Below are 22294 nucleotides of genomic sequence, written 5' to 3' on the forward strand. Positions count from 1 at the left end.
TTTACCTTACCTAACATTTCACGTAAATGGAATTCCCCAACATAACCTTTTGTGTCTTTTCACTAAGCAATAATGTGTTTAAGGTTCATCTATGTCGTACCATGTTTCAGTAGTTTATTCCAGCTGGGAAGAACTGACATCTTGACAATACTGAGTCATCCTGTCGATGAACATAGACTCTCTCTCCATTTATTTAGTTCTTCAGTTTCTCTCGCCAGAGTTTTGTAGTATCCTTGGACAGATCTTATATATTTTTTGTTAGATTTACACCTCATTATTTCTTTTTGGGGGTACTAATGTAAATTGTGTTTTGAATTTCAAATTCCACTTGTTCAGTGCTGGTGTATAGGAAAGTTGACTGACTTTTATATATCAACTTGTATCACACATTCTTGCTATAACTACTTATTAATTCCAGGAGATTTTTAGTTGATTCATTCAGATTTTCTACGAATAATCATGTCATCTGTGAACAAAGATAATTCTCTTTCTACCTTGCCAATCAATACACCTTTTATATCCTTTTCTTGCTTTATTGTATTAGCTAGGATGTCCAGTATGATGTTAAGGAGTGGTAAGAGAGGACATCCTTGCCCTGTTCCTGATCTTAGTGATGACAAACTAGAAGCTTTCCCACTAAGTATGATGTTAGCTGTAGGGTTTTTGAATATGTTCTCTATCAAGCTGAGAAATTTCCCTTCTATTCCTAGTTTGCTGAGTTACCATGAATAGCTAGTAGATTTTATCTAGGTTATCAAATTTGTGGACATAGAGTTGTTCATAGTATTCCTTGACTATCCTTTTAATGTCCATACGATCTATAGTGATGTCCCCTTTTTCATTTCTGGAATTAGTAATTTGTATCTTCTTTCATTTTTTATTAGTTTGGCTACAGGCTTGTCAATTTTATTGATCTTCTCATAGAAACAGCTCTTATTTCATTTTCTCTATTGATTACCTATTTTCAATTTCACTGATTTCCGCTCTAATTTTTATTATTTCCTTTCTTCTGCTTACTTTGGATTTAATTTGCTCTTATTCTAGTCTCATAATGTGGAAGCTTACTGATTTTAGATCTTTCTACTTTTCTAATGTATGTATTCAATGCTATAAATGTTGCTCTAAGCATTACTTTTAATATATGCCACAAATTTTGATAAACTGTATTTACATTTTGCTCAAAATATTTTTAAATTTACTTATTTGGCCCATGTGTTACTTAGAATATGGTGTTTAATCTCCAAGTATTTGGGGATTTTTCCAGCTACCTTGCTGTTATTGATTTCAGACCACTGAGGTCTGAGACAGAAACTGTATGATTTCTCTCCTTTTGAATTTGCTGAGGTATGTTTTACTGCCAGAATGTGGTCCATCCTGAATGTTCCTTGTTAGCTTGAGAAGAGTGTATGTTCTGTTGTTGTTAATGAAGTAGTCTATAGATGTCCATCACATCCACCACTGACTGATAGTGGTGCTGAGTTCAACTATGTCTTCACTGACTTTCTGCCTATTGTATCCGTACATTTCTAAAAGAAAGGTGATGAAATTACCAACCATAATAGTGGATTCATCTCCTTACAGTTCTATCAGTTTCTGTCTCATGTATTTTGACATTCTGTTGTTAGGTGCCTAGATGTAAGAGCTAAAACTATAAAACTCTTAGAAGAAAACATAGGAGGAAAGCTTCGTAGCATTGGATTTGGCAATGATTTCTTGGATATGACACAAGCAGTACAGGCAACAAAAGAAACCATAAACTGGACTACATAAAATTAAAAGCTTCTGTGCATCAAAGAGCACAATCAACAGAGTTAAAAGGCAACCTACCATAAAGAAAACATTTGTAAATCATATATCTGATAAGGGGTGATATCCAGAATATATAATCTACAACTCAACAACAGAAACCCAAACCACCCAATTTTAAAAATTGGCAAAGGACTTCAACAGACATTTCTCCAAAGAAGATATACAAATGGTCAATAAGTACATGATGTTCAACATCACTAATCATTATGGAAATACAGAGCAAAACCGCAATGAGATACCCTTCACACCTACAAGGATGGCTACTATCCAAAAAACAGAAAGTAACATGTGTTGACAAGGATGTAGAGAAACTAGAATTCTTGTGCACTGTTGACGGGAACATAAAATGGTGCAGCTGCTGTGGAAAAGTGTGGTGATTCTTCAAACAATTAAAATTACCATATGATCCAGCAATTCCAACTCTTGGTATACATGCTAAAGAATTGGAAGCAGTGACTTTAACACATATTTGCACACCCATGTTCATTGCACCATTATTCACAAGAGCCAAAAGGTGAAAGCGACCCATGTCTATCAACAAATGATTGGATAAACAAAATATGGTATATACATGCAATGGAATATTATTCAGCCCTAAAAAAAGAGAAAATCGGACACATGCTACAACATGGATGAACCTTGAAGACATTATGCTAAGTGATCTAAGCCAGTCATCAAAGGACAAATACTGTATGATCCCACTTACATGAAGCCCTACAGTAGTTTAATTTACAGAGATGGAAAGTAGAATGATGGTTGCCAGGAGATAGAGGGAAAGGGGAATGGGGAATTGTTGTTTAGTATGAAGAGTTTCAGCTTTCAACATGAAGAATTCAGATGATGGACGGTAGTAGTGGTTGTACAATAATACAAAGGTACTTAATGCCACTCAAATGGACACTTAAAAATGGTTAAAATGGTAAACTTTATATTTATGTGTACTTTACCACAATTTTTTAAAATTATTTTTTTAAAAAAAGCATTGAAACCAGCAGCCTTACATTCATGGTTAACATGGTCATGACTATGCCACATTTGCAGTGACCATTAACTAAAAAGACAGACTGCTGTTATCTTTGGTCTAACGTAATGAAATATTCCAAGACACTATTTTGAGTGGCCTGGACTATCTTCATTGTTAGGGAGAACAGGTCATGGTCCCCTGATGCCTCCACAGACTAGCTATCTTCCCATCCCTATCTCTTGCTGGTTCGTCTTTAGTCACTTTCCATGGTGCAGCTTCCTTGGAAAGGAAAAACACATTTTTTAAAAGAGCCACTAAGAAATAAAATTAGGAATTTCTATCATATGAAAATCTGAAGTAATTCATGTGAAACAAGAAAGAATTAATTCCCTGATGGACCTAGGATAGTAGAAACACATTATAATCACAATACATAATTACAAGTATATATTACAGTAGTTAAGGAAAAAAGATCCCATGGTACCTTTACATATCTTCTGAAGACTAAATATTCCTACAACTTTTTTAACTGAAGTATTTATTAAGATAATTGTAGATTCACATGTAGTTGTAAAAAATAATTGAGATCCCTTTTATACTTTGCCCAGATTCCCCCAATGGTACAATTATGAAACTACAGTGCAATCTCACAACCAGCATATTGATACTGATACAACCCACACATATTATTTAAATTTACCATTTTACCTGTATTCATTTGTATGTCTGCATATGTGTATTAAGTTCTATACGATTTTATTGCCTGTTTACATTTGTGTATCTACCTCCACAAACAGTTCGAAAACCACAAGGACCCCTCCTGTTGCCCTTTGATAACTGTATATACACTTCTCCCTATCCCCCAACCCCTGGCAACCACTAGTCTGTTCTCAATTTCTAGATTTTGTCATTTCAAAAATGTTCTATAAATGAAATCATATGGTATGTAACTTATTGGGATTGGCTTCTTTGCTCAGCATATTTCCTCAAGAGTCATCCAAGTTATTGCACGTTTCAACAGTTTGTTCCTTTTTATTGCTGAGTAGTATTCCACGACATGGATGTATCAGAGTTTGTTTAACCATCCATCTTTAAAGCACATGTGTGCTGATTCCAGTTTTTGGATATTAGAAATAAAGCTGTCATGAACATTCATATACAAGTGGGGGTTTTTTACCAACTATTCTTAAGACTTCTAAAATTCCTTTCAGTAATTCTTATTTTGAAAACTTTGCAAGCCGTATTTGACAATTATCCATTAAAACAATACAACAGAATATTCCTTTTTTTACCACCTTGCACAACAGTACAGGACTGGTTTTGCGAGTACGGAGAAAGGCATTTTAGAAGAAATATAAGTATTGTTTAATATTTAAATAATATAGCATTAATAAATTAAGATAAATATACTCACCAATAAAAGCACTATCAGATTCCAATAATGAATTTTTCAAGAAATCATTAGTGTCATCTGTGGGCTAAAAGAAACAACTTATATGAATGACTATTTGTCTTACTTCTGTGTGGAAATACAAAAAATTTTACTAAGAGGTGGCACCAATTTCCATACGGTCCCCCCAAAGAGCAAAAGAGGATGAGACTAGGACTAGAGCTAGGACTGACTCCTATACCACATTCCAATGCCCAGAAAATACTGGAAACAGTACATATAACTTCTGTGAAGATAGCGAAGGCAACAGTCTTCACTAAGACATGATCTCCCCGGCCTAGAGATTCTGGCGAGCAGACTCTCCCCAACAACACTCCTTCCTGCCCCCTTGTGGTTGAAATCAAATCAAGGATCACATTAGTACTAATGAAAATATAATAGGGTGTGAAGCAATAAACCCAATTAAACATTAAAAGTCTTTAAACTACTGCCAAGATTCATTCATCCTTTCCACAAATCTGTACAGTGCACCTACTATTTCTTCCATGCTAGGAACTAGAGATACAAAGATGAATTAAGAGTTTCTGCTCCGGAGAAGACCACAGTCCCATAGGGGAAAGAGAGGCATACCCTCCAATGACGACAACCCTACGTCACAGCAACTGTCATGACATAGCACAGATGTAGTGGGACATATAGTAGGGGGAAGAAAATAATGCTAGGGTTGGACTTATAATGAGCTCCCAAATGAGAGGGAACTTAAATTTACATATAGAGAATTTTACAGTAGAGGATAATATCATCTTACATGTCAGAAGGAATCTAACGTCATGCCACTGCACCTCCTTGCCAGATTTCTAGGCTTTGCTAGAACACTCCAGCAAATAGCTGTCCATTAATTTTTAAGGCAAGGAATTCCACTAATGCCCAGCATTCATTACGAGAAAGTTCTTCTCTTACACTGAATGCTTCCACATACTGAATTTAAATCTGATTTACCACCCATTGATTCTACTTGTACTCTGCAGCATGATCACAATGGTGATGACAGTCACAGCAGCTGAGTCGCACGGGCTGGCGCAGCTGTGTGAGCACTCGCACACTGCCCAGCTTCTCTTCTGCATCTCAGTGCTTCACACAACAGTGATCACAGTTCGCCTACGCTCCATCTTCATGACACCCCCAGTTTCGTCCTGTGCTTTCCATACAATCCAGTTTCTGGGAAGATCAGGAGCCCGAGATTTATTAGCTTTTTTGTAACAGCCATGATAAACTGTTGGCTTATGCTGCACTTCGACTCAGCAAAATCTGTTATTAATCCAGGATTTTAACCAAAATCACAGATGTTAAATTTCAGTATCTTTTCACTGAGAAACATGATTGCCACACAAGCAGCAGCCTACAAACCTGCATAGTCTTCCCAAATAGGTGTCAAGATGTCTCAGGCCGTGGGGTACAGGGACACATAGGAACTCTGGAGTCCAGCCTGGGTTCAAACCTGGGCTTTCCTGCTTATTGGCTATGTGACCATGGGCAAGATAACAAGCCTTTAAATATCAGTTTCCCCTTATGTAAAACAGGGATAAGTTTACCTTGTGAATTTAGAGCCAATAAATGTCAATCAAGTACCTCGCACAGGTAGAGTGTGGTCAATAAATGGCAGCTATTAGCAACACTGTCACCATCATCATCACTGTCAGTTCAAAACCATGCACCGGCAACTACTGACTGGTAACCCTAGGCACTGAACCTTACTTTTATAATCTGAAAATGGAGAAAATACTACCTGTATCATAAAGGTGCCATGAAGATTAAATTTGTATTTCCAACCTCTATCTTTCCCCTTGAACTCTCACACGTGTGTGTGCACACCAGCTCTGACTGTTTGTCTAACAGGCACCTCAAACTTACCATGTCTAATTTAAGTGCCCAATCTTGTCCCCTAACCCCTAAATGTGTTTCTCCTGCTTCTCCACCTCTGTAAATAGCAGCCATAAACCATGAAGCCCATCTTTGACTCCTCTTACATTCCACTTCAGCATGCAAAACACCCTATCAGGTCTCCTTTCAAAATAAATCCATCCACTTCTGACCAGTCCCACTGCTCCCACCCCACGGTACACCAGCTTATTTCTTGCCTAGATTCTTGGTAATAGCCTCCCGTCCCTCTCAGTCCGTTCTCAATGCACAGCAGTCAGTGAACAAGTGAACATTTCAAGCAGATCATGTCACTCCTCCACTCAAAGACTGGAAGCTTCTCATCATGTGCAAAGCCCTGGGACGGCCTCTGAGGCCCTGCAGCCTCGCCCGTCACCCCTGTGCCACCTGCCCCCATTGGCCTTCACTCATGGTTCTCCCACCTCAGGCCTCCTCACTGCTCATGGGCACCAGGCGGACCCCTGCGGGGCTTCTGCCTAAAATATTCTTCCTCTGGATGTCACCCTATTTCCCATGGCCACCTCCCTGGTGTCCCTCCTCACATGTTACCTACCCAGTGAGGCCCCTTGCCTATTGTTTTCCCTGCTGTCATTTTCCCCATAGCACCATGATTTAACAAACTATCCATTTATTTGTGTATCGCCTCCTCTCCTTCCAGAATGCAAGCCCTCAGAGGGCAGAGGTTTCTGTCTCTTTTGTTTACTCCCAGACCCCTGGCACCTGCAACAGTTTCTGGTCCATAGGAAGCATTCAATAAATATCTGTTGAACGCAAATGGCATGCCCATCCCTTTATTTAGTCTTGCAAAATGTCACCACCTCAGGGTAAGAGTGAGCATTACCCTCTGTCCCCTTCCCCTTCCTTTGCTTGTTTTCTCTACAGGCCATTGCTCTCATCACAGACTCCTACTACCACCACTGCTAGTACTATCGAGAGCAACCCTTACGCTGCACTCACTGTGGGCCAGGCCCTACTCTGGGGGCTTTCAATATATTACCTCAATCCTCCCAACAACACCTGAGCTATATTCATTCATTTAATAAACACTTACACAGAAATTATTCTTAACATATGCCAGGCCTGTCTCTAAGGGCCTTGCAAATACTGATTTAATCCTTGTAGCCACCCTCAGAGGTAAGTACTATTATCTTCATTTTACAGATTAGGAAGTTAAGGCACAGAGAGATTAAATAACTTGCTCTAAGTCACACAGCTAAAATTAGACTAACGTGAACAGCTTAGTGCTAGAATCTTGCTCTTAGCCATCATGATATGTTTTCTCTACATACTATACTAACACTTCTCTAACTACGATAATAATCAGATAAGATTTACATTCTTAACTCAATTTTCCCAAAGAATTCAAAATTTGGAATATTCACTTACACTCCTAAAAATTTTTAGCCTCCAAAAACGAACTTGAAAATTGTAACTGGTTGCTTACCATTCTTTGCTTTCGTACTTTAGCACTTGGGATGGCATCTAAGTCAACTGTAGTCAATGGGGAACAAAAGCAAATTAAAAGGTTAGAAAATGTTTACTGAATAAAAATAAATTTTTAGAATATCTTTTTATGACCAGCTCACTACTGGAAATTACTTTTCAACTACCACACTTCAGAATATTTTTGAGATACTACTTATCAATAAATATAACCCTGCATCCATTCTGATTGGAAAAAATTCTCCCATTCACATTAATGAACATAAGAAGTAGAATCATGGCTAACATAAAACTGGTGCCTATTAGAAAACTAAAATGATTAATGCAGGATTCTTCATCTTCTGCCACATGTCTACAATCTGGGTAGAAAGTTGGGTGGAGTTAAATGGGGGGCTCCCACACATGAAACTGAAGTAAGCTCAATTCTAGGCACCTAGTTCCAGAGGTAAAGATTTTGGATCAGGTATCCGAAAGCCTCTCCTATGTGTTCCTCTGAATAGTGCATTTTGTCCTTTTAGATACTGCCTCTAGGAATAAACAGGCTGCAATGATAGACTATATTCCTTCTCAAAATATCTTATAGCCATGTTTGTGATTGTTTATAGTTAGATCATATTTTTATGAATTATGTCATCGTAGTGTTTGCTGGAAGTTGGCAGGTGGTTGCTGTGGGGGATGGATATCCTCAGTGTCAAAATATACCTGTATCCATCTAGGGACTACTTTTGGGCTAATTAGCCTAAGTTGCCAAGATTCCACGAGATCAGATGATCATTTGAGACTTCTAAAGAAAAACGCCACCACATTGGGTGTAAAGGTTGAAGAAGGTACTTGCTTCTCTCCTCTCTCCAGATGACATGGCTACTATTTATCATAGAATTTGGGGTTATTCTGCTATCACTGGGCAATCTATAAGGCTGTTAGTAAAAATTTTGTACCAGACAGAGAGCAGACATTTCCTATGCAAATATTTATCAAAGCCTTGACTTATGATCTGGGCCTAAAGTGTGGTATAACTTACTCCTGTGATGCTGTCTCATGAGGACAAAAAAGCTTCCTCGGATTCTTCAAGCCAGACCAGCCTGCCAAGGTTTTCCTAAAAATAACTGGCAGGACCATCCCTCCTATTCTTGTTATCTGACTGTTGTGTTCTTATTACTCATTTTCCATGGCCACACTCAATGTGTGAAAGCTGGCAAAGCTGGTGAAATCCAGGCGTGAGGGCCGTGCAGTACACCTGGGTATCCATAGGGCCCCTCCATGCTCTGAGATGATGAGCTCCACTCTGCTTGTGTCCACCCACGCCAACCCATTACACACTCCCACGGGACCCTAGATATCTCCCTTGCAGTATTTATCACTTACACTTATTTAGCATCTAACTTCTCCAATAGAGTATATGGTCCTTGAGAACAGTAACCTATTTTGTTCATCACCATATCCCCTGGATACAGGTCAGTACCTGTGCTCCTAGTGGCACTAAGTGTCTTCCGATTGGCTGATTATATGAAAACATCTTCATAGCCCAGTCTGATGCTTTACAGATTTTATGCCACATCAAAACTTAAACACACCTCCCCACACAGTAGAGAAATGTCCCATACTGACGTGTCCACCCAGCATTCCTTCCTTTGGTTCCTAGTTCCTGGTGCAGATATCACTGGCCTGGTTAAAATATTCAATCCTCCTGGCTACAGTGAATGGTTGGGCCCCTCTCGTGCATGAATGTACTAGTCAAGCCAATCAGAACCCTCCCTTGAACTTGTTCTTCTCTGGGACTATGAGCCAAAAGGGCCACTTGGGCATGGAGTTGTCAGTGCAGGGGGCCTGCCTGGGACTGAAATCAATAGGAGAGATGAAGAAAAAGCAAGCCTACAGAACAACAACCCACTGAGACTATTTGAAATAGTAATGATTATTCCTTACCTTCAGCACCTTCCTGCATTTTTATTCTATTCAGCCTCTTCTGCTGCTCTCTTAGTAGAGCCTGCTGCTGAATCTCTAAGGTGTGATGATCTCTTGGAGGATCCGGGTACCTAAATTTCAGATCAATTCGTGTTTCTGAATCTGGTACAAAAAATATGTTATATAACTAAGTTAAATATTGTTTTCAAATGAGATTTTATAAAACTTCATTATATTATACATAACATATGAGTAAACTAATTTCAAAATCAAAGCAATATAGAGAAACATCGCCAAAGTCAAAGGACATTAAAACAGCCATAAAACTAAAGAACATGATGTTAATGTTCTTTAATAAATGCCTTTTCACAAACTCATCAACATAAGGAAGACCCCAGAACAAGCAGTAGCTTGTGGATGGTGCATTCTCCATCCCTACACCTTCCCAGTCCCCCAAGATACACCCAAAACACACAACAGGACAACTATAGGCAAGTATATCCACATGGTTAGTCACATGGCTCTGACTCAGGCAGCCATGAGACACTATAATCAGAGCTGATCCCTAAAATATACTGGAAAAATCAAAACACAATGATATTGGCCAATTCATATTTTAGCCCTTGCAAACATGCAGAGAGCAATATAAATGCAGACTGGCTAGAACTTTAGGAGGAATATCATTACTGAACAAAATAATGGTCTAAGAATTCACCTCTGTCACAATTTCATGAACATCAACTGACCAAAATAAAAATATTAAATATCAATTTTTAAATCTTGAGAATAAAACTATAGTTCATACATATATAATAAAAACCCTTGAAAATATTATTCCCTTTGACCCACTAATTACGCTGCTGGAATATAAAGAAATGATCCTAAATATGTAGAAAGATTTATGGTCAGAAATTATCAAAAGAACAAAACAGCGAAAATGGAAAACATCTTGAATATCTAAGAAGTAGAAAATGGTTAAGAGCACAGTTAACAGAAGAGGCTCCGATACAAGCTTGGATTGAACCCTGGCTTCACCATTTCCCAACTCGGTAGAAAACAATACCAACAACCAGGTGACAGGCTGAATGAGGACTAGATGTCATAACACAGGGAAATGAAGGGCTCAATTCTATAGCTTAAACCTTTGTGGTCTCAAGGCCTTTTTACACTCTTAAAAATTCAGTGCCCCAAAGAGCTTTTATTTATGTGTGTGTGTGTGTCTCTCTCTCTCATACACACACACACATTTGCCATATTAGAAATTAAAACTCAGTCATTTATAAAACACAGGAATACATAAACACATATTCTGTTAGCTTCAGAGAGATGAAGTCATCACATGTTGCACAGCCTCTGCAAAGCCTGCATACATAAGGGAGAATGAGAATGTAAAAGATGAGTAATGTCTTAGTTTACAATAAAAACAATTTTGACCTCATGGGTCCCCATACCAAACTCTTGAGACCCACTGGCTTAATACAATGTCTGGCAGATAGTAAGTAATTAATAAATGGTAACATAAAAAATTACTATCGTATGTGTAATTGATGATACATGTAAATAATCTAAGTGAAAAAAATGAGAAAAAATTAAGTAAATAACATAATTATATTTTTTTTTGGTTTTAATTATGTTCAGAAAGACTAGGAGACATCCCAAATGTTAACAATGCTTATATAGGTGGTTTGACTAAAGTGATTTTTCTTTCTATCTTTCTGTATTTTGAGAATTTGCTATAATAAATAGATAATACTTTCAAAGAGAAGAAAAGTTTATCTGGCATAGATCATAGATAGTTTATCTGGCATCCAACAGTTTGCCTTCTCTGCTCCAACACCTGCTGTGCTGAACACTCCTAAAGAAAAAGCACATATAATATACACTTTGGTTCCTCTACACATTTCAGTCTCCCAGGCCTCCTATAGCTTGGCAATCCTGTTTCCATACTAAGCTTTCTCTCCCATTCTCCCTAAGGGCTACATCAAATCTTTCAACTCTCTTCCCTCAATCCCGTAGACTGCCTCCGGCCTACCCAGGCCCTGCTCACTGCAGCAATCACTGCCTCCCTCTCCTGCGGCCAGAGCCTCTTCCTCCTGCAGTAGCTCTTCACATTTGCACCCTAAGAAGTCCCTCTGGCACCTGACCCCTTCCTCCCCTTCTCCAGCCAAGCTTCTTCCAAGGGTAGACTTATGACTGTTGTCTCCAACATCCTGCCTCCTAAGTCAAGCCTCAATTCACTTCTGTTCCACTCAAAAAGATCTAGTCGAGGTCACCAATGACCTCTGACCTACAGACATTTTCCAGTATTCATCTTACACGATCCTGTCCTTGATACACTCTCTCTCTGCTCTCAGGTTTCAGGATCCCACATTCTCCCGCTTTTTCTCGGGTTGCTCTGACTTCTCCTCAGTCTTTCGCAAAAGCTCATCTTCCTCTGTCCGTCCTCCATTAAATGCCAGGTTCCATTCTTCACGCTAGTCTCTATCATCTCACCCACCCGAGGCTTTAAAAGCTATATGGTCTCCAAAAGAAAATATTTAGCCAAACTAAAGCTTTATTGATCAGATTAGTAAAGTGAAGAACTAGAGTATGTAGAAGTTTTATTTATTGTAACTTAAAATAAATATCATAAATAAAATTTTACTTTAGGAAACAGGGTACAAACATCTTTAAAGATACTTAAATATGGATAAAACACTCTTGCTGTATCTTTAAAAGAGCAATCTACTCACCTCTATCTTTTAGCTCATTAAAATCATGAATATTCTGAAAAGCGATAGCATCTAAGCCCTTAGGTGACTGTCTTCTGACAGGAGCTTGCAACCGATGTCTAGCCATGTCAAATATATCCATGGGATTCCTTTCTTTTTTCCTATAGATAAATGACAAATCATAATAAATGTGCCTTATAGGAAAAAAATCCAGTTCACATTTCATTCACTATAAAAGAAATTTAGTCTTTCACCATAGTATATTATAAAAATTATTTTAATAGGTCTGTTATTTCAATTCTTATCTTAAAACAGAGTATTTATAAGATAGTTTTAATTTTTCAAAATGCTCAGCTGAGTGCAATGCGCACCACCCGAAGAATGGACATATTTGAAACTCGGACTTAGGGGGGGAGGGAGGGGCAAGGGCAACATACATAACCTAAACATCTTACCTCCATAATATGCTGAAATAAAAAAAAAAAAAAATGCTCAGCTGCAGGGTACCTAATTGCCAATACAAGAGTAGAATAATTCAGCTTTACCTTAAAATATTCATGTAAGCACAAAGATCACAGTCTTTAAAGTCAGAGAAACTGAGATTCAGAAACCAGCTCTGTTACTTATTAGCAGTTTGACTTTGATTTCATCACCTGTAAATTGCAGATAATGTCTATTCCTTATAGTCTTTTTAAAAAAAAAAAAAAAAATATATATATATATATATATATACATACACACACACATAAGACCAGCTCAGGCTGGTCTCAAACTCCTGACCTCAAGTGATCCTCCTGCCTCAGCCTCCCAAAGGGTTAGGATTACAGGCATGAGCCACCACGCCTAGCCCAATCCCTTATAGTCCTGTTGTGAGCAAAAGAATTAAGAGAAATTCTATATTATAAAGTGCCCAGTATAGTACCTAACATATATTAGGCAATTAACAAATGTTATCTTCCCCTTTGCCTAAAATAGAAATTATACAGAGAAATATGGTATTAATATGCTGTTCAATATAATGGGCATTATCCAGAGTACCCAACAATAATTTTACAAAGGACTTTCAGGGAACTTGATACCTAATTAATTGTTACCCTATTCCTGTGGTACCTAGGAAATCAACATAACAGGCAGGTAGCTTAACAAGGGAGCTTTCTGCTAGGGCTTGGGGGAAATGACAATAAGAAGGGACAAGGATGGGGGATGGTATTTCTAGTCCTGAAAATAAAATAAAACCAAGCATCTACTGCTGTTTCCTTCAGCACTAGGCAGGTCTCTTCTATTTCTGAAAATGTAGCTCTCAGCTACAGTCACGTGAGGTTTGGTCGGACTCCTTCCTTCATTCCTCTATCATTAAATCTTCCCTAAGCAGTTAGACAGGAATAGCTGGGATCCCCGCAGGCAATGCCTCTGCTCTCACGGAGTTTCCTGTTTTTTGGGGGGGGCGGGGGGATTCACTGGGGCCATAAAACCACCCTGTCAAGGCAGACACAGACCCCTAATATTCACCTAGGGTGATAGGAACTCCATGGAGATTCATTAAAATGCAAAATACCAAAAAGGCTTCTAGGAGACCATTAAATTAGACTCCTACCTAGATTCCATTAATGCTACTAGAAGAACAGGCTGGTAAGTCAGGAATTAGGTTATTAAATCTCTGCATGTGAGCTGCATCATGTTTGTTTTATGCCTAGCACATAACAGGAGCTTGATAATGTGGTGAATTAATTAATAAGAGATTCATTTTGTGAAAATATTTATAAAATTGGAATAGGGAACCAACCCTGAGATGTCTCTAATCACGACACATATTAAAAATCATACCAAAGTAAATGTATTTAACCAATTCTTGCTAAATGATCACAACTCTAGCATATGTTGTCTAACTGAAGCAAGAACTCAGAGTTACAAAGTGATTTCAAATACATACATTTATTCTTCACTAGAATCTCATGGGGTAGAAATTATCATGTATAATTTTCAAGTGAGAATTTTGAAAGGTTGCTTGATTTCTTTTTCTTTAATCACAACGCATTGCCAAAAAAGAGCAGTCTTAAATTTATGAATGAAAATAATAAAAATGGATAAAATATCAACAATCCATTACACTAAATCAAATATGCATGTTTGGAAGACGGAAAGTGGCAATGGATAAGGTGTTTATAACATAAAAGTAAATATATAAAAAATACGCTATCTTTCAATTACTCAGAAGTTGTTGGCCTACTATGAGAGAATTACTCTTTGAAAATTACCTCTTTGGATTAACATTTCATTATCTAGCCAGTCTATATCTTGAAATTTCCTCACCTTGTTTCCTAGTCAGAAAATACCTGAAGAATACAAACAAGACTCTAAGGAAAGCATAATTAGGCAGGTTAACACGCTACATTAAAGTCATACCGCGTCTTGGATTAGAGTCAGAGACATTAGTATGAACTTAATATATATACAAATGGATAGACACAGGAACAACTATATTTATGACTTAGTATACATGCATACATTATCCACCTGTGCTCACCAAGAGGACCTAGAAGCAACGACACCCAGCAACAAGCACATCCAGTGCCCAGAGCTTGGTTTCTAAATACTATTCTCCAAAAGGAACCAGGTCTCCTTCAAGAAATGGCTGATTCTAGGGCCGAGGCAGGAGAAATACAAGATGATCCCAGGGCATCTTGCAGTACCAGAAAGTAAGAAAGTGTTCAAAAAATAAAAATAAACATGTCAAAGGGACACAAGAGCCGACCTGAAAAAGCTCTCCCAATGGCCAAAGCTAGAACAATTTGAGCAACAAAATAAATAAGGTAGTATTTAGATTATAACCCAGAGTATAAAATAAATATTCATGAGACAACAGTGATATAAATAAATGATTGAATGAATAAATAAGTGGAAGGAAAGACAAATCTTTCTCACAGAAGAATTCTCAAAAATAAATACAGGTCATCCCCCTCCAGGATATGGAGCTTAATCCCACCCCCTCCTCGCTCTTGTGAGCATGCTAGATTTAGTGATTTGTGACCAAAGAAAAGCTAACTTTCCACTGGAGTAAGGTGGCAAACGCTACATTAACCAAGGTTAAGGTTAACATCACCAGGGATGTCATGTGAATATCATGTACCCATGATATGAAGTGAGAATAGCACTAAAAAGCCTAGTCTAATCATCAGAAAACATCAGGCAAATCCAGACCGGTGGGGGCACTCTACAGGATACTTGGCCAATACTCCTCTAGACTTTCAGTTACTGAGAAACTGTCCAGACCAGAGGAGACTGGGAGATGTGACAACTAAATATAATCTGGTACCTTGTACTGGACTCTACAACAGAAAGAAGACATTAATGGGAAAACTGGACAAATCCAAAAATCTGGAATTTAGTTAATAGTAATGTTCCAGTATCAGCCTCTTAGTTTTGACAAATGTATCCTGGTAATACATTAACAACATGGAAAACTGGGTGAAGGGTGTACAGAAATTCACTGTAACTCGTTTGCAACATTTTTATAATCTAAAATTATCCCAAAATAGAAAATTTTTTTAAAAAGAAAGAAAGGGTGTGGGGTTACCCACTATGTCGATTTTATAACCTACTAAAACATTTCAAATTGAAGTCTGAAGAACATTGCTTTAGAAAATATATGAGTCCTTCTGACAAAAATGATCAGAAATGTTTGGTGCCCTCTAAGTGATTTTGCTGGGAAAAAAAGGTATTTCAGAAAGAATTAATTATTAAAGGAAAATGTTAAAAACAATTCTAAAATGTAATTGTCAGTATTTATTCCAACCCTGCAATTTTCCATTCCTATATCATTATTCCCCTTGAGAACTGAATTTCTACACCTGATTTCTAGAAGACTGAAAAAGGGAGAGGAGATTGTAAAGAAGATGAATTAATGTTGTTCCAAAACTATAGAATTACTGGTAGGTGACACAAAACAACTCAAGAAACAACAAAAACTGCAATTCTAAACTTGCCTTATATGAATTTCATCATCACTGTCCATGTGTAGCAACCGCCCTTGTAGACGCCTCTCTTCACTACGAAGTTGTTTTCTCATTTCTGATAATTCCATAATTACATTTTTTTTCTCCTCTGCAAATTCCCATTGATAAGTAAAACACAAGACAGGTATAAGAACAAAAGATTAAACATTAAAACTAACCTGACTTATCATAAAGCTAAAATGCTCAGAGATGCATTTTTATGAAAGATATTTTTAATGTTTTATATATACAGATATCTATAAACATTAAGACCCACAAATACATTTTTGGTAATATAGGAATTTCAAAAGTTAAGAGCTATTCTTTGGATGGGGGGAGTGCAACTCTACAGGGGCAGCACAAGGGAGTTCCTTGTGGTGATGGGACAGTTCCGTATCTTGACTGCAGTGGTGGTTACACAAAGTATACATAAGAACGCACAGAACCCCCTCCCACACACAGATAATACACTCACAAATGCATGTAAAAACTGATGAATTCTGATGAAGGTCTGTAGAACCTTCCAATGACATACCAATGTCAGCTTCCTTGCTGCGATACTGTACTAAGGTGTTTCCACTGGAGGTATACAACACCTCTCTATACCTCACAACTTTCTGTGAGACTACAATTATTTCAAAATAAAAACTTAAAAAAAAGAAATACTCTAGATTACAGGTTTAATAGTTAACTCTACCTTCTGCACGGAGCTGATTTTTCCTGGCAGGTACAGGAGGAGACTGTGGCCTGGACATGGAACTTTCCTGTTTAACAATAATGACAAAGATATGCTCAGTACGCCTTCCTTACTCAGACGCTTGATGGGAGTAATTTATTGAAACACCTATATGTACGGGAGACTAAACTCCAAACTATCTACCTATAAAACTTATACAGCCCTATCCGCTCTTACATCTAAACCACATCTGTATCTATTCTTCCTTCTCAGCACAATGGAAAGGCCCCTGCCCCCATCCAAGAGAAGCCCTTGATCTGTGCTCTGTATCTGATAAGTGACTCCCACCTCCTCCAATTATTCTCTTTCTTCAACTTCCTCCTCTCTCCAAGCACCTTCCTCTCAGCCTATGTGTAGAAACCTCTCCCTTTTTAAAATAATTCTTCCCTCGCCTTTCATCACTCACTGTCTCCTATCCATTCTCTCCTTCTCCTCACAGCCGAGCTTCTTTAAAGAACAGTAATGCAGCACTTCTGGGGCTCACTTCCTTGTTCCCAATCACTCCTCAGCACACAGCTTCTGCCTCTGCTTCTACTCCCCACCACTGCAACAACGCTGCCCTCACCTAATTCACAGAGTGATCCCCAAGTGACACATTCAATGGGCATTTTAATCCCTCATTTTACTTGGCCAGCAGCAGGTGACGTCACTGCCACTCTCTCTCACCCTCTCCATCTCCATTCCTTTCCTGGCTTCTCAAACACTGGTGTTTCCCCCAGTATTGCATGCCTGGCCCTCCAGACACTCTCGGACACAACTGTACAAATTTAACAAGCACCAGTATGTTGATGGCTTCCAAAATGACAAGTCCAGTCCAGAACTCTTTCCTCAGCCACAACTCATATTTTCAACTCCCTACCCTACGTAGCCCTCACCAGAAACCCGAGAGCTAGCATGACTCCCACCTATCACATGCTCAGTCAATAAATACTGCTACTATGTTTCTCAAATACATCATGAAGCTGTCACACCTCCTCAGCTCTTGGTGTCACTGCCTGTTTAGCTCCTCAAAGACTCACATCTAGACTTCAGCAAAAGCATCTTATCTCCAGGTTTACAGTCTTGCTCCACCTCCAAAACATATCTCCACACCACTGCCTGAGAAAAGTGGCCATGTCATTCCCCTACTTAAAATATTACAATGAATTCCCATGTAATTATCTACCACAGACCTACTGAATCAGAATCTCAGAGGATGGGACTTAGGAAGATGTTTTTCTAACACATTTTCTTTGCTTATCCTGGTAATTACCCTGTTTGGAATCCACTGGCCTATGGGATGAAGTCAAAGCCCTCAGCACGCCACACAGTACCCCACATATGTTCTGACCTCCACCCCCACTGCTTCCTTAGTGCACTGGAATCATCAGGTCAGACAAAACCATGGAAGATCCTCATTGTGTGCAATGCAGCTTATACTGCCCTCTGTGACTCTACACATGCTAAAAGTCCCTCGCTCTCCTTCTCTTTATGGCAAATTCCTACTAATTATTCAATTATCAATTCAAGGATCAATACTTCTTGAACATATTTCCTGCTCTCTTTTGATTGTAGCTCAGTATAAAGTATAAGAGACTTCATGAGCATAACTAGCTAGCTAGCTACCTAGAAGATGTATTTTCTTTTTTTCTTTTTTTTTTTTTAGAGACAGGGTGTCTCCCTGTTACCCAGGCTGGACTGCAGTGACACCATCATAGCTCACTGCAGCCTTGAACTCTTGGGTTCAAGTGATCCTCCTGCCTCAGCCTCCCAAGTAGCTGGGACTAGAGGTGCACACCACCACACCCAGCTTTTTTTTTTTTTTCGTAGAGATGTGGGCCTCCCTAGGTTGCCCAGGCTGGTCTTAAACTCGTGGCCCACAAATGATCCTTGTACCTCGGCCTTTCACAGGGCTGGGATTACAAGGCATGAGCCACCACGCCCAGCCTTAAAAGATATGTTTTCAAAGAAAGGACCTTCTTGGGGGTGCCTGGACAAGAATTATTTGCTCAATTATGGTTTGTCAAAAGAATTAAACTTTAGGGTACCAAGTACTATCAGTTACAACTGAAGCAGAAGATAAATTAATATAGACATTACCTGTATTTCAGATCTGAAAAAATTTAATATATTCAGATACGATAAGAAAATCTCACTCAATATCCCCAATCCAAAATAACTGAGCTAAGATTAAGAAATCAAAACAAAAAGTACATACATGAATAAAGGAACTTATGATGCTGTCAACTGAAGGAGGTCTTTGGAGTTTGCTTGCAATTTTGTTCTGAAGAGCGGGAACTACAGGAGAAGGCTGTCTCAAGTGCTGAAAAATTTAAAAATATATATGTATGTGGGTATATACATATATATCTCTAAGAAGTTCAGATTATTATTGCTTTTATTTAATAAAATGCTTTTTACAAAAAAGAAATTCAATCACATAAGATCAAATATATTGGTTATGATACACATAAATGGACTTAGACATCCTTATTAAAAGAATATGATTCTAATTAGGATAAAAAAATCAACAAACTTAAGTAAAACAACAGCATACCAAATATTAGGAAAGCAACAGAAAAGGCATGGCCATAGTGAAAAATCTCTTAATAATAAAAAGGAAAATAGGACAATACAAAAAAAAAAAACCCAAAATCCCTTTTCTGGAAAACAATATAAATAAACCTCCAATATCTATATCCCCTCTCACCAACAGCATCATGGATGAGGGGTTTTCCTGATCATAGTGGTGTTCTACGTCTCCATAAGAAAATAAAAATGAGATTTCAGTTTACAGTGTAAATAGTCCCCAACTTTATATTAAAATGAAAATATTGAAGGCATAGAAACTCCGAACAAACTGCAAAAATAATTATCTAGGTTTAAAAACAAAAGAAAAACCTAGACCAGAATATATGTGTGAATTTTAAATTCTTCATTTTGCATGATAGAAAATTTACTGTGACTTTAATAAAATCAAAAATATGCGAGACAGTTTTTTTTAAGCCTCTAGGTGACTACAAGCAGAATTATAAAGACAATATAAACTTTCTAAAGCACTGTAAAAGATAAAACAAACCATAGTCCACGTGACAAAAAAAAACTATCGAGGAAGCAAAGAAAAAGTCAGAAATTCAATTAATACAATCAAATATATTGGTTATGATAAAAATAAATGGATTTAGATGTCCCTATTTAAAAGATGATAATTCTCAGAATAAAAAATTCAACAAAATAAATAAATATACAAGCTAACTAGAAAATAAAATATGGTGACACAAAGATAAAAACTAAAAGAGCAGACAAAAAATAAGTCTGAGGCATACAAAAATGGAAAAAAAAATGACAAATAAATGTTAATTTCAGAATTGAGGGCAAAACGCATTAAATGAAAGAAAGTGATTTAAAACTTTATGGGGGGGAGGAGCCAAAATGGCGGACGAGAAAAGCCGCCAGTCAGAATGTCTCTGCAAAAAAGACGAATTTTAGAACAAAGAGAAAAAAATAAGCTGGCAGAGAAACATAGATCGGGTGAGGGTCGGAAGGAAGGGTGTCTGAAACTACAGGAGACTCCACGGGAAGACGCTGCAGAGGAGAACTGGAAGGAGAAAGGTCCCGAGAGGCTTGGAGACCAGCGACAAGAGTAGGTGGAGCCGTTAACTTCCCCCTCCCTTGCATCTCGGACTGCTGGTGGCTCCTGAGCAGCTGGAGAGACCTGCCCACACCAGCCCAGAGACGGCTGCCGCCAGTGAGCAGTGGCCTCTTGCGGACTCAGCACCGGGCTCCCAGCACCCTCGGGGCACTTCCCGGGGCGCAGACCCGAGCCTATCGGCAGACGCCATACTGCTCCATTCTTTCCTTCCCCCTCCCTACCTGTGCATGCCCAGAGAGACAATTTAGCCATCACACAGAGGCATCTCCAAGGAACGGGACCTTTCCTTTTGGGGCCCTACAACAGACTGAGGGGTACTCGGACTGTGAGTTCCCTACCCGCCAGCCCTCCCAGGTGCTGCTTGCCTGGGGACGCCAGGAGAGCGGGACAAAGCCCAAGGTGGAGTGAAATAGATCCAGCTTGGGCACCCTGTAGGTGATTCAAGACCAGCACCCCTCCCCCTGGTAGGGTCAGGGATTGATGTCCAGGGCCCAGGGGACAGGCCTGCAGACCAGACCCCGTACACCCAGGTCATGATCCCACTGCCCTCGGGCACAGAAGAGAGATCTGTGAAAGAGCCTACTGAGGAGTGTGTGCCTTCAGGGGCAGATCAGCGTGCCTGAGCGGCCATCCTCCCAAAAAAGGGCTGTGCACCCAGCTCAGGCTGCGACCCTGGGCAGGGAACGGGAGCTCCCGGCCCACATCACAGCCAGGGGAGATCCATAGACCTGAGGTCCCGCTTGCTGGCAGAGGCCTGGGAGAGGTCACGGAGAGGGGGAGGGTGGAGGGGAGGGAGACCTGCTCCAGAGTGCGGGTCTTGGACAGCCCCAGCCCCCAAGCCCAGACTTTCAGCTGAGTGGAGCCAGTTCAGCCCTTCCTGGCAGCTTTGCATAGAAACAAAGAGCAGACCTTTGACCCTGCTAACAGAAGTTGTGGAGCCTGAGGGCAGGCTTACCCAACCCAGCCCCACCCAGATTCACTCCCGTCCTGCCCCGACTCAGGTGGAAAATAAGGACACACCAGGAAGTCCCAGGGCCCCACCCACCACCCGAGGCACAAGAGGGCCTCTCTAGAGGAACAAGAGCTAGCTACAGGACCCAAAAACAGCACTGCAGCTCGCTCCTCCCTGCAAGTGCCACCTACTGACAGGGAGGTCATCCTGCACACCCTTTTACTGCATCTACTGATTCATCATAAAGGGTGTGGTCGAATCTCACCCACAAACACCACCTACTGGCTCAGAGACTACAGGGCGTGTCATTATCGAAATGAAAATCTAAAGGCAAGAAGGAACAACTGATCCAGATGGGAAGGAACCAGCGAAAGAACTCTGAAGTAGGAAGACTCAAACAGAAAGCACACCCCCAAAAAGGAACAACAGCTCTCCAGCAATGGACATTAACCAAACTCAGAACACTAAAATGACAGAAGAAGAATTTCAAACATGGATTGTAAGAAAACTGAATGATATGCAAGAAAAATGGATAACCAACACAAAGAAACCACAAAAAAAATCCAGGACTTGGAAGAAAAATTCACTAAAGAAATTGAAATATTAAAGAAAAATCAAACTGATCTCCTGGAAATGAAGGGCTTATTTAGGGAACTAAAACTTTATGGTTCTTCACAGTTAAATTATAAGTCATAAAATCGTATTTTCCTGAGAAATAGTGTTTTTTAAACAGCACAAGAAATTGGCAGAAAAATAATTACGGGACACTAACAACTCTCTTTCATTCTTAAATGATGTATTTGACAATAAAAAATTTTGTATG

At 39.1% G+C, this 22294-nt stretch overlaps 1 protein-coding gene across 3 annotated transcripts in view; it reads right to left on the reverse strand.

Moving 5' to 3' along the window:
- CSPP1 (centrosome and spindle pole associated protein 1) overlaps positions 1-22294 on the reverse strand; it is a 116672-nt gene that overhangs the window by 5313 nt on the left and 89065 nt on the right. For all 3 annotated transcript variants that reach the window (XM_012663122.1, XM_012663121.1, XM_012663123.1), the window contains 7 exons: positions 19086-19190; positions 16850-16916; positions 16144-16261; positions 12182-12321; positions 9471-9611; positions 7546-7592; positions 4188-4251 (listed from right to left, as the gene is read on the reverse strand). In XM_012663122.1, the coding sequence (XP_012518576.1) occupies positions 4188-4251; positions 7546-7592; positions 9471-9611; positions 12182-12321; positions 16144-16261; positions 16850-16916; positions 19086-19190 (682 nt within the window). The remainder of the gene's footprint in view (positions 1-4187; positions 4252-7545; positions 7593-9470; positions 9612-12181; positions 12322-16143; positions 16262-16849; positions 16917-19085; positions 19191-22294) is intronic.

Source organism: Propithecus coquereli, unplaced genomic scaffold (assembly GCF_000956105.1).
Source record: "Propithecus coquereli isolate 6110/MARCELLA unplaced genomic scaffold, Pcoq_1.0 Scaffold8, whole genome shotgun sequence".
Lineage (NCBI taxonomy): Eukaryota > Metazoa > Chordata > Mammalia > Primates > Indriidae > Propithecus > Propithecus coquereli.